Source organism: Silurus meridionalis, chromosome 27, assembly GCF_014805685.1.
Source record: "Silurus meridionalis isolate SWU-2019-XX chromosome 27, ASM1480568v1, whole genome shotgun sequence".
Lineage (NCBI taxonomy): Eukaryota > Metazoa > Chordata > Actinopteri > Siluriformes > Siluridae > Silurus > Silurus meridionalis.
In genome coordinates this window covers 18628481-18640980 of record NC_060910.1, presented here as the reverse complement: position 1 = coordinate 18640980, position 12500 = coordinate 18628481, and the positions used below count along the sequence as shown (strand labels likewise).

Genomic DNA, 12500 nt, shown 5'->3' with positions numbered 1-12500 from the left:
CATCAGCATCGCCTTCTTCAAGAATTCCTAGCAGAAGTTAATGCGAATGCAAATGACCTTCTGCTTGACTGCAATATTAAATGGCTAAGAAAAGAGAGGCTGCTGACACGCTTCAGTGCAATTAGAAATCAAATAAAAACGTGTTTAGGTATATAACTGTCCAGACCTCAGCTGGAGAGGAGGATTTATTTACTGGACCTCAAGCAATTCAGTCCCAAACCCCTGGTAGAGGGTGTAGCGTTTAATGTGTAGGGTGTAGTGTATAGGGTGTAGGGTGTAGGGTGCAGGGTGTAGTGTATAGGGTGTAGGGTGCAGGGTGTAGTGTATTAGGTGTAGGGTGCAGGGTGTAGTGTTTTGGGTGTAGGGTGTAGTGTATAGGGTGTAGGGTGCAGGTGTAGTGTATAGGGTGTAGGGTGCAGAGTGTAGTGTATTAGGTGTAGGGAGCAGGGTGTAGTGTTTTGAGTGTAGGGTGTAGGGTGTAGGTGCAGGGTGTAGTGTATAGGGTGTAGGGTGTAGGGTGCAGGGTGTAGTGTATTAGGTGTAGGGAGCAGGGTGTAGTGTTTTGGGTGTAGGCAGGGTGTAGTGTATAGGTGTAGGGTGCAGGGTGTAGGGTGCAGGGTGTAGTGTTTTGGGTGTAGGGTGCAGGGTGTAGTGTATAGGGTGTAGGGTGCAGGGTGTAGTGTTTTGGGTGTAGGGTGCAGGGTGTAGTGTATAGGGTGTAGGTGCAGGGTGTAGTGTATAGGGTGTAATGTATTAGCTGTAGGGTGCAGGGTGTAGTTTTTTGGGTGTAGGGTGTAGGGTGCAGTGTATAGGGTGTAGGGTGTAGGGTGCAGGGTGTAGTGTATTAGGTGTAGGGTGCAGGGTGTAGTGTTTTGGGTGTAGGGTGTAGTGTATAGGGTGTAGGGTGCAGGGTGTAGTGTATTAGGTGTAGGGTGCAGGGTGTAGTGTATAGGGTGTAGGGTGCAGGGTGTAGTGTATAGGGTGTAGTGTATAGGGTGTAGTGTTTTGGGTGTAGGGTGTAGGGTGCAGGGTGTAGTGTATTAGGTGTAGGGTGCAGGGTGTAGTGTTTTGGGTGTAGGGTGCAGGGTGGCACTCATACCCCAAAGTTTGAAGCAGCGAATCGGTCCCGGGCGGAAACGGTGGTGCTGGAGGTGGGATGAGCGAAGAAAGCATTGATGTTTGCCAGCAGAGTGCTCATTACCGCCGGAACACCAGAACACATGTACTTAGAGGAGAGACATGCAAAATGTCTGCACAGAGAGAGAGAGAGAGAGAGAGAGAGAGACACACACAGAGACACACAAACCAATAAAACCTGAGTTTTGTGTACAGAGGCCACACCTGCTACACTAAGACCACAACTACACACACACACACGTACGTCATGGCCTGGTAGATGGACTCAATGCCGTAGCGGATGGCAAACTCGTCCACAATCTCCTGCTCCACCTCATCAAAATAAACCTTCCAGGCATCTTCACCTCGAGCAGCAGGCAGCTTCACCACTCCCTGTCCCTCAATGTCCATCAGGTAGTGGAAGATATTCTACACACACACACACACACACACACACACACACACACACACACACACACGTGTAAATCCTTACTAATACATTCCATTCTCCCACAGATGCTCCATGAGAACTGAAAACATCACACAGAGATTGTCAGATTTTAATGAAATCATATAAATGATAGAACACATGGAGATGAGGAGGAACTCAGGAACCTGGAGATCTTGGGTTAGATCATTTGATTAGAATGACAGGTGTGTGTGTACCTCATGAAGGCAGGTGTACTGTAGGTGATACGGTGCCACTTTCTCCTCGCCTTTAATCTCCACACTGATCTGTAACCGGAGGGCTCCTGACACGGCTGACTTATCTGTTCTCTTCTCTGTACTCACACACACACACACACACACACACACACACACACATACACACACACACACACACAGGGGTACAAGTGGGTGAGTAAAACATGTGAAACTGAAAATGAGAGAAAGATTAAGACAAAGAGAGCCAGAGAGAGACAGAGGGAAACGGAGACAGACAGAGGGAGACGGAGAGGGACAGAGAAAGATGGAGAAAGATGGAGAGACAGCGAGAGATGTAGAGACACAGAGGAAGACAGAGAGAGACAGATGCAGACGAGAGAGACAGAGATGTGAGAGGTGTTTGAGCTGAGTGAGTGTGGTTGAGCTAAATGAGATAGTTCAGTGTGAAGGTCTTCTCTGATGTTACAGTAAGACTCTTCACTATGAGGCACCAGACTGAGGAATAAAACGCTAAAGGGCATAATCTCATTTTTGTTAATGTTATAATAATCGTCTCCAGCTGCCTCTGTGACTCGGCTCTCATACACTAATAACCATTCGAGTGGATGATGGAGGGAGTCAATTAACTCTGACTCATTCAGCATCACCATCATGTTTCATATCTAACACAATCTTAAATGCAGAGATGAACAGAACGAGAGGTGGGGAGGGAAGAGGGAGGGAAGAGGGAGGGAAGAGGGAGGGAAGAGGGAACCTTTCAAGAGGTTTCATGTATCTAAAAACGGATAAAAACTGATGTCTTGCTCATTCATAAATATTAAAGAGCACCTACATAAGGATGTGGTGTTATTGGAAGTGGTTTCCCAACACACTGCTACTGCTGGGCCCCTGAGCAAGGCCCTTAACCCTCATCACAAACACACACACACACATAGGTGAGTGAAACCCACCGAGGTTGTACCACACGTCCATCTCTCCGCTCAGCGTCCGGACCTCGATGATGCTCTGACCCAGAAAATCATCAGACTCTCGCTTCAGCCTCTGCTTCACCCGCGACTTTATATCATCATCTTCATCCCACACGCGGACCTTTATACGATCCGAAGAGTTGTGACACTCGCTGAGAAACAGAGAGAGAGAGAGAGAGAGAGAGAGAGAGAGAAATAACGTGAGTTACCAGTAAGATCAGTAAAGTCCATCTGCATGTTCCTGACCACACAAGACGTCTCTTTAAGTCTATATAAGCAAAAGTGGGCGTGTCCTTGACTTTATAAATAAAAAGAGAGCAGCACTGGAGGTGTATATAAGATGAGAGTATAGAATCTAATCAGACGTGATCGGACGTGATCGGAGTGTATGAGGTCATTCCTGGACTCACAAGTTGAACGTTTCCTCCCACACAGGGTTCAGGTTTCCGTAGATGGTCTTGGTTCTCTTCTTGGTTTTGCCCACCTGCACTGTGACGTAGGGGTCGCTGGAGCCGGTGCGGTCTTTAGCCTGCAGACCCTGAGCGCTCAGTACTGCTCACACACACACACACACACACACACACACACACACACACACACACACACACACACAATCACAACAGATCCTCATGTACAGGAAGTAGGATGAAAGTGATAGAACTTCAGGAGCGTTATGAGGTCTGCGTCGACCTCCCGTGGAGAAGATCCACATGAGACTTGCATTAACACAATTACGTCTGAGAAAATAACAACCAGACGAATCTCAAACAAAAGCAGCATCGCAATTTCACATCCATTAGCAGAGGAGCGACCGATTACAGAGATAAAAGCCTTGTGCAGCAGTAGTGACACACATCATCATCATCATCATCATCATCATCGTCATCAAAACCATCATTCTGTTTACATACTAGCAGGGGTGCCAATAATTCTAGACATCAATAAGCCGTGAATGAGGTGTGTAACCTGTGATGGAGATCTTGGCTGACCACTTGGACGTCCCGTCCAGCACGGCCTGTTTGACGGTCTTCATCTGCTGGGCATGGTTGAGTTTGGAGATGTTGAAGACAGTAAGGATGGCCTCGAAGATCTCAGGCTTGTTCCTCTCGCGGATCTTCATGCGGTCCTTCATGGCGGAGATGATGTGCTGGTTTCGGTCCTCGGCACCAGTCTTACTGCTCTTCTCCGCCGCTCCTGAGCAGAGACAGAACAAGATGGGATCTTTGTTCTGGTATTATATCCTTGGTCTAATTCTAAGCTCAGACTGTCTGACTTTAGCAGATCCTGGAGATGACTGAGGAGCCTTCCATGGGAAGCTACACCTTCTAGAAAGCTGTTTAATTATAATGTACAGAACCCTAACCCTAACCCAACCACAACCCAGAAGGCATCATGTAAGTGTTGCGTCTCACTCTGTAGACAGTCTGCGTTGAGGAGCTCCTGGCACTTCTCGTGGCACTTGACCCCACACTCGGTGCACCTCATGCCCTGGCGCGCGATGCCCCACAGCAGACCCTCGCACTCGTAGCAGTAGGTCGGCGTGGTGGCCGTCCACACCTCGAAGTTGTGCGGCGTGGTGCAGGAGATGGGGTAGATCAAAGCCTGGAGAGTTTTCTTATACACGTGACTCTTCTGCGAAGGTGGAAAACGGGGGGGAAAAGCAGAATGTGAGACCCTCTGGGTAATTAACTAATGATGGTGTAGGTGGTGTGAAGGCTGCTGCACTGAGAAAACAAGAAACTGTCTTTAAATAATCCTCCTGAGACTAATTATGTTCTGAGAATATCTCAGCAGGGCGAGACGTGGGAACCCGGGGAGACGTGGCTCGGCTTCCTTATGGCGGGGACATAAAGACATGCTGAGATGCTAACAATGCTAACAGGAAGTCCTAGCGAGCAGGACAAAAAATATTCCAATCAAAACCATTTCATATTTTAGTGTAGGAGCTGATGAGGTTCTGTGAGATCTGTGGAGCACATAAAGGTTCAAAATGACGACTATTGATCACAGCTTCCTGTTTCGACTGGCTTACACTCGGAAGGTCAAAGTTCATCGGCATAAAGTTACACACACATTCCTACTGTCCTTTCTGCCTCAACACATCTCTCTGCTTTCCTTTTGAAGAAAACGAGAACTCAGAAATTAGTGTTATCTCAAGAGTACGAGATGTTCAGTAAGAGAACTGACAGATCTGTAATTCACCGTGAGACGGAGAAATGTATGAGAGAGAAAGAGAGAGAGATGAGTAACACTGTGGTGGAATAAACTACAGTGTCAGTCTGATGTGAAAAACATAATCAGCTCTTCTTCTCTTTATCTGTATTACTCTTTAAATTCCCTCCTCCTTACACACCACAGATCAGCTGAAAGACAAGATCACTCTAATACCACTCTTATATCACTCTAATATCACTCTTATACCAGAGCTCTATATAAGCTCTATTATCACTCTATTATCACTCTATTATCACTCTATTATCACTCTAATATCACTCTAATATCACTCTAATATCACTCTTATATCACTTTAATACCACTCTTATATCAGAGCTCTATTATCACTCTATTATCACTCTAGTATCACTCTTATATCACTCTAATATCCCTCTAATATCACTCTTATATCACTCTAATATCACTCTTACATCAGAGCTTTATATAAGCTCTATTATCACTCTATTATCACTCTATTATCACTCTAATATCACTCTTATATCACTCTTATATCACTCTTATGTCAGAGCTCTATATAAGCTCTATGATCACTCTGTTATCACTCTGTTATCACTCTAATATCACTCTTATATCACTCTTATATCACTCTAATATCACTCTAATATCACTCTAATATCACTCTAATATCACTCTTATATCAGAGCTTTATATAAGCTCTATTATCACTCTATTATCACTCTATTATCACTCTAATATCACTCTAATATCACTCTATATCACTCTTATATCAGAGCTCTATATAAGCTCTATTATCACTATTATCACTCTAATATCACTCTAATATCACTCTTATATCACTCTAATACCACTCTTATATCACTCTTATATCAGAGCTCTATATAAGCTCTATATAAGACTCTAATATCACTCTAATATCACTCCAATAACAAAGTGTTACACGATACACATATTTATTATCCCTCACTTTTATACTTTTATATTTCTCCTGTAGTGTAGAAAATCATCAGATAAAGGGTTAGGCTTAGGGTTAGGGTGTGCTATGTGTGTGTGTGTGTGTGTGTGTGTGTGTGTGTGTGTGTTACCAGCTCCTCATCTTTGAGTGAGGGTCGAGATGCCAGTGAGTACGAGATGGCAGCTTTTCTGGACTGCACCAGGGACTGAGAGAGGGAAAGAGTAAACTAGTGAAGGTGTGTGATATACATAAGTGTGTAATTATTAACATCATTCACTGCAGGACAGAACACACACCTTACACGTCTACACACACACACACACACACACACACACACACACACACACACATCAATCTGCTGCTTTCTTTCTTTCTTTCTTTCTTTCTTTCTTTCTTTCTTTCTTTCTTTCTTTCTTTCTTCTGTGTGATAAGAAAAAACTCCACTTTAAAAATGTTTGGGCTAAAGGTGTGTGTGTGTGTGTGTGTGTGTGTAGCTGCTGAGTCACGGCGCATGCCTCAGTGTGGGTGCCGCTGCGCGTTAGCGTGGTGCAGCACAAAGCCGATCGGCGCTTGGCGTGTTTGAGTCACACACATCGAGGTCCACACGTGTGGGTGCGAGACGGAGACACGTCCTCATGCCACGCTTGGATCTTCAGAGCTTCAGTCTGTTGCGTTTCACACAAACACACACCTCAGAGGAGAAAAGCAGCAGAATAACAGCATGGCAGTGAGATGAAACCCAGCGCCGAGGGCGGGGACTGTGATGATGGGGGATGGAGCATGGGGCCAAGCACCTCCCACTCCAACTCCAACTCCGTCCATCTCCATTCAGTGCTCCTCACTCTTCTGTGTCTTACTGACAAGAACATTTACTACATTCTCAGTAGTTATGTTCATGCTAGCAGGTCATGTGTGTGTCATGGGTGTAGCACTCTTACACACTAACTGGTGTCTATAGCAGGAAGAGACACACCAGTATCCTGAGCATCTGGGACGAGCAGGATTCCATATTCAGGCTTCATGATGGTGTGAGACACCTGAACATCTCCCAATCCCACCTCCTGCTGTACTACACACATCTGGCCAGAGGTGGAGCTGCCCCTATTGTGGAATGGTGTGTGTTTAGATGATGAGTAACACACAGAAAACTCTGATGGACCTGCACACAGCTGCACTACACACATGCTGTCACCTGAACATAAAGACGCTAGCTCTTTAGCTTCCTCACAGCTGGTAGAAGAAACCTCAGCCTGGCACTGACTGACCTTCTGCTGGAGTCATGTGCTGCATACAACACACAATGTGCTGCATGAAGAACTGTGTAATGTACATGATCTACAGGTTTTACTACTCACCATCGCCTGGATCATCATCAGCACCAGAGGAGAGGAGGAGGACGAGAGGAGGAGGACGAGAGGAGGAGGACGAGAGGAGAGGAAAGAGCAGTTAGAGGAGCGTTGTATTGTGTTGTGATGGTCAGAGTTACAGTGTTATATGTGTGCTACAGTAAACACTGAGAGATGTTCAAGGGGTTCATCCCTCGTTAGTTTCTTTTGGAAAGTTATAAATAAATAAAATAAACATGAATGTTAAAGTTCTCACCACTTCGCTAACCAGAGGGATCGGCTTCCTCCTGCGCAGATCAGGCATGCTGTCGATCCCGAACATCGCTCCTCCTCCTCCTCCTCCTCCTCCTCCACTACAGTGAGAAAGAGAGATTTAATGATAAAAGAATGGATGAAGTTCTAAACTTTAGATTTATATTTAATAATAATAATAATAGTTAAGGGTTAAGGTTCTTATGGAGACGCAGCTGAGAATGTGCTCCTGAACTATAAATACTGCACTAACAGCACCAGACTCCATCATACATACATAACAAACCTGAGAGATGAGAGAGAGAAACAGGGAGACTCAAAAAGAGACAGACAAACAAACAGACAGACAGAGAGAACAAGAGACAGACAGACAGAAGAAGAAACAGACAAACAGGAGGATAGACAGACAGTCAAACAGACAGGAGAAGAGACAGACAGACAGACAGACAGACAGACAGACAGACAGACAGACAGACAGATATAATACCCATTACTGGTCCATGGTTGTTGGTTTGATCCTCCATCATCATTATTTTGTTTCTGTTTGGGAACAAAACACAATGTTACACTGACCAAACAGAATACACACACACACACACACACACACACACACACACACACACACACACACACACACACACACACACACACACACAGACACACAGACACACACACACACACACACACACATACACACACACACACACACACACACACATACACACACACACACACACACACACACACACACACACACACACACACACACAGACACACACAGACACACACACAGACACAGTAAAAGCAAGGACGAGAGTGGGGGGGGGGGGATATGTGGCCTTGTTGTTTGGATGAAGGAGATTAGAGTATAAATGTAATCAGCAGATGATTTTTACACTCTGAGGATGAAGAGATCAAACACACACACCAGTGAAATCCAGGTTTATCTCCTGACTCATGTGCCTGGAGAGAACTGGAGAGACCCCCATGCCCATGCCCATGCCCATCATGTCCTCCCTAAACACGTGTTATTGTGTGTAATGTATATCGTTCCCTGATGGAGTGTGTATTGTGTATGTGCACTGTGTCTCAGCTGTAACTCCAAGCTCCAGATGTGTGACTAAAATGCAGGTGTTTTCCTCCTGATGCTGGTATTATTCAGAGCGTTTCCGTTTCTCACACGTGGAACAGCAGGTTATTGATTTAACCTGACGCCTCTGCAGGACACCGGAGGAACAAACCATCAGAGTCGCCATAATCATCTCGTCAGCACACGGACGCACATGAAAGGAATTCACTGAGACGCCATCAAACATCTGCCGTGCAAAAAAACCCGAACAAAAACAAAACAATTGCTTCATTTCGACGACTTCAAACATCACCTGATCTTCATCCTGACTCCCATCTGAAATCAGACACAGAGACACAAACACACATCAGATACACATCAGATACACATCAGACACATATCAGACACACAGATACACATCAGATACACATCAGACACACATCAGATACACATCAACTACACCTTAGATACACATCAGACACACAGATACACAGATACACATCAGATACACATCAGACACACATCAGATACACATCAACTACACATCAGATACACATCAGATACACATCAGATACACATCAGACACACATCAGATACACATCAGACACACAGATACACAGGACACACAGATACACAGGACACACAGATACACATCAGATACACATAAGACACACATCAGACACACATCAGATACATCAGATACACATCAGACACACATCAGATACACATCAACTACACATCAGACACACATCAGACACACAGACACACATCAGACACACATCAGATACACATCAGACACACAGATACACATCAGCACAACTAATCACACATTAAACCAACATCCAGCCCGGGAGAAGAGAAGGAGGGGGGGGGGGAGACGACATTGGATTTTTTCTATCGATTCTTCAAATCTGGGGTTTATACAAGTTTCATGGAGATGTATAATTCATTTCATATCTCACTGCTCATTAATTCATTTCCTCCATCTCTCTTTGGGCAGGTCTGATCTAAGGGTAATTACACAACTGTTTAACCACCAGAGGGAATTCACATGCAAAAAAAAAAGAGGTGAAAACACAACAAAGAATGATGAACATCTGAATGAAGATGCCACGCCTCCATGGACCTGCATGATCTAACCTCTGAATTCTACGTTTATGAGAGTAAATGAGATCATCATCCACATCTGTCTCAAAAACAGTAACCAAAGATAAGACATTTCTACCATACGTGAAAAAAATGAAGGTTCTTGGGTTAAAAATGTTGAAGTTACCTGCGTTGAAATCACCTTCAGAAAGCGAGGACATGGTCACCATTCCCAGACGTCTTCTGCTCTCTCTCTTCTCTCGGAGGATCTGCTGGAAGGTTCTCAGGCACTTCAGTGTACAGGCATCTCTTTCGCTCAGTCCTACACTTTGGCCTCCTTCTTGTTCTCCATGCCGTGCGTGTTCTGCTGTGGGTTCCTCTGAGGTATTTTGCTTGTCCTCCTCAGTAGACAGCGAGACAGAGCGTGATTTGGTGGTCAGGTGGTCAGGGTTGGTGGGCAGTGTGGCATCTGAGGTTGAATCAACAGAGGGGTCCGGTTTTGATAAAAGCACTGCTTGTGATGGTTTCAGAGTCTGGACGGTTCCGTGTGCAGTCACGCAAGGGTCTGTTGAGGTTGAGAAGGACTCGTATGGATCTGCACGGTCAGGATCAGGACAAGGTGTGCAGCCTTGACACATGTTTGCATTCGAAGTTTCTACTGGAAGGTTCTCGAGACAAGGCCATTCCATCTGAGGCACGTCTTCATTGGGTGATTCGTGCTCCAGCAAGTCTTGAACCTCACTGAAGGTATCAGCTTTATCCACTAGTGAGGTTGCACCACCTGCCTCTAGCTTCTTTAGCGCCATCTTCAGTGCAGATTTAAAATCCAGCACTGCCCTTCCTAAAGTCTTACCCTTGAACCCTGCATTGTTGCTCTCGTCGGTGTCCTGCTCAGGAACATATGCGTAAGAATCTGCTGTGTATCTTCTTATCACTGGATCTACAGCACTTCCTGTAGACTCCATACTCAAAGCGAGGTGTGTGCAGGTCTCAGACGAGGAACATCTAACATCTTGTTTATAAGCAGCAGAAGGAGTAAATTTATGCCTTGGTGTAGAAGATGCTGGATGACAGTCAGAAGGTCTGGAATACTCACAAACACCTACAGAATCACCGCATTCCACAGATACTTCCTCAGGATGTTCATCTGCCTTGCATGGATTTGCTTTACTTCTCTGCCCACTCCACTCCTCCCTGCTGCACGTGCTCGCAGGAGAATTGTAGTGCAGATTGGAAGAGATGAAAATGTGCTCTGAAGTTGATTCCTCCAGTTCAGTACAAAGAGCTTCATCTTTCAAAATATCCCAGGTATCTTCTTCAAAACTACCCTGTCTGGAGTATTGAACTTCTTCATTCCATCTGCTTCCACTGTGGATCAGACCTGCTTGATCCCAGCTCTGTCTCTTTTCTGTAGCACACACTTGTCCAGAAGAAGGTCTCTCCTGGTCAGATTCAGACTTGGAACTCTGACCTGAGGAAAGTGAGCTGGTACTGAGACAGTCCTGACCATCTTGATGTTCATGGTAGCCAAAGCTTAGCTTTCTTCTTACTGTGCTTGTGGGAATATCCGAGCTCTGCACAGGTGGACCATGCCTAAATAGATCATGGATAGAATCATTAGCACCGGTGGAGTTAGAAGTTCTACAGTAGTCTTTTTCAAGCCTCGGGGGGCACGTTTGCTCTTTATACCCTGCCTGAATCCCACAGCTTCTACGTTCTACGGCATGGAGCCTGTCACGTGTCTCGCTCAAATGACCATCTGACTGTTGATCCTGCTTTGACCCCGCACCAGGCCACGTCTCCACACCAGACCTGCTACCTGAGCGAATACCTTCGATCTCCATTAACACTGCATCCACACAGCTGGACACCTCTTCAACAGATCCACGGACAGAAGACAGGTATTCCCTTAGGTCTGAAATTTCCTCTTGGATCTTATTGATGCCCTTTAGTTCCTTCAGAATGTGTTCAACAATGGCGCTCGATTCCTCCTCTTGATCTTCGTCCTCGTCTTCCTCCACTATCTTGTCCTGCATCACCATGTTAACTCGGTAAAGCAGATCTTTCTGGCATGCAGACGTCCCACGAGTAAACCCTCTGCCACGTGCAAACCCTGGTCCGTTAGAAGCGCGAGTCCTATACGAGTCTGCTGAATTGTTGCGTTGTAATGTGCACGGGATTCGAACCCCTCCCTCCTGGTTCAGCTCGACCTCTCCAACGCAGCATGCTCCAGCAACACCGCTGTGTTCCTTCCCATTCGTGACCTCAGAAAAAGCCGTTCCTCTCCTGTAGCTGCCCTGCACCTTTCCCGAGTCCTTGTGCTCCTCTTGAGCTTTCTCCTCGATTTCTGCAGAGTAGAGTTGCGAGGCCGGGAGCGAGGAATCCGTGGAGCCCTGGAGGAGGCGATGGAGTTTCCCACGCAGCATGATGGCCACCCTGGGGTTGGGTTGCCTCCTCTTGTGGCCTGCTGGCTTGCTCTTGGGTCGGGCGTACTGCGGCACCCCCGTCCCGTCCTGCCCGTTGCAGCGATTCCGAGCGAACATTTTTTTGAAGGCTCCCGGTTCCAGTGCAGAGGGAATCATTCACATTACTCCATAAAGCATGTAGAAGTGTGTGAGTGGACTTGTGGGATGAGTCCGTGTCTGAAGGATACAAAAGAAGCACATGTGAATAGTTTCATGGTAAATCACAGCGTATGATCAGCTGCCACTAAAATCTTCACAATACAGAATTAAAAGCTTTACCATCGATCACCATCTACACGTTCCTCACGGAGCCTGCGGAGGTCCTGACTGTTCATCTCTCCATCTCCGTTCGGTTTCTCCCAGTTCTCCCATCTCCACCCTGGA

At 46.0% G+C, this 12500-nt stretch overlaps 1 protein-coding gene across 1 annotated transcript in view; it reads right to left on the bottom strand.

Annotated features, from left to right (window-relative positions):
- LOC124380728 overlaps positions 1–12500 on the bottom strand; it is an 89418-nt gene that overhangs the window by 19271 nt on the left and 57647 nt on the right. The window contains exons 14-24 of the mRNA XM_046841938.1: positions 7984–8036; positions 7501–7597; positions 7254–7259; positions 6029–6103; positions 4163–4382; positions 3717–3944; positions 3161–3302; positions 2733–2902; positions 1783–1898; positions 1382–1545; positions 1100–1250 (exon numbers count right to left, since the gene is read on the bottom strand). Coding sequence (XP_046697894.1) covers positions 1100–1250; positions 1382–1545; positions 1783–1898; positions 2733–2902; positions 3161–3302; positions 3717–3944; positions 4163–4382; positions 6029–6103; positions 7254–7259; positions 7501–7597; positions 7984–8036 — 1422 coding nt within the window. The remainder of the gene's footprint in view (positions 1–1099; positions 1251–1381; positions 1546–1782; positions 1899–2732; positions 2903–3160; positions 3303–3716; positions 3945–4162; positions 4383–6028; positions 6104–7253; positions 7260–7500; positions 7598–7983; positions 8037–12500) is intronic.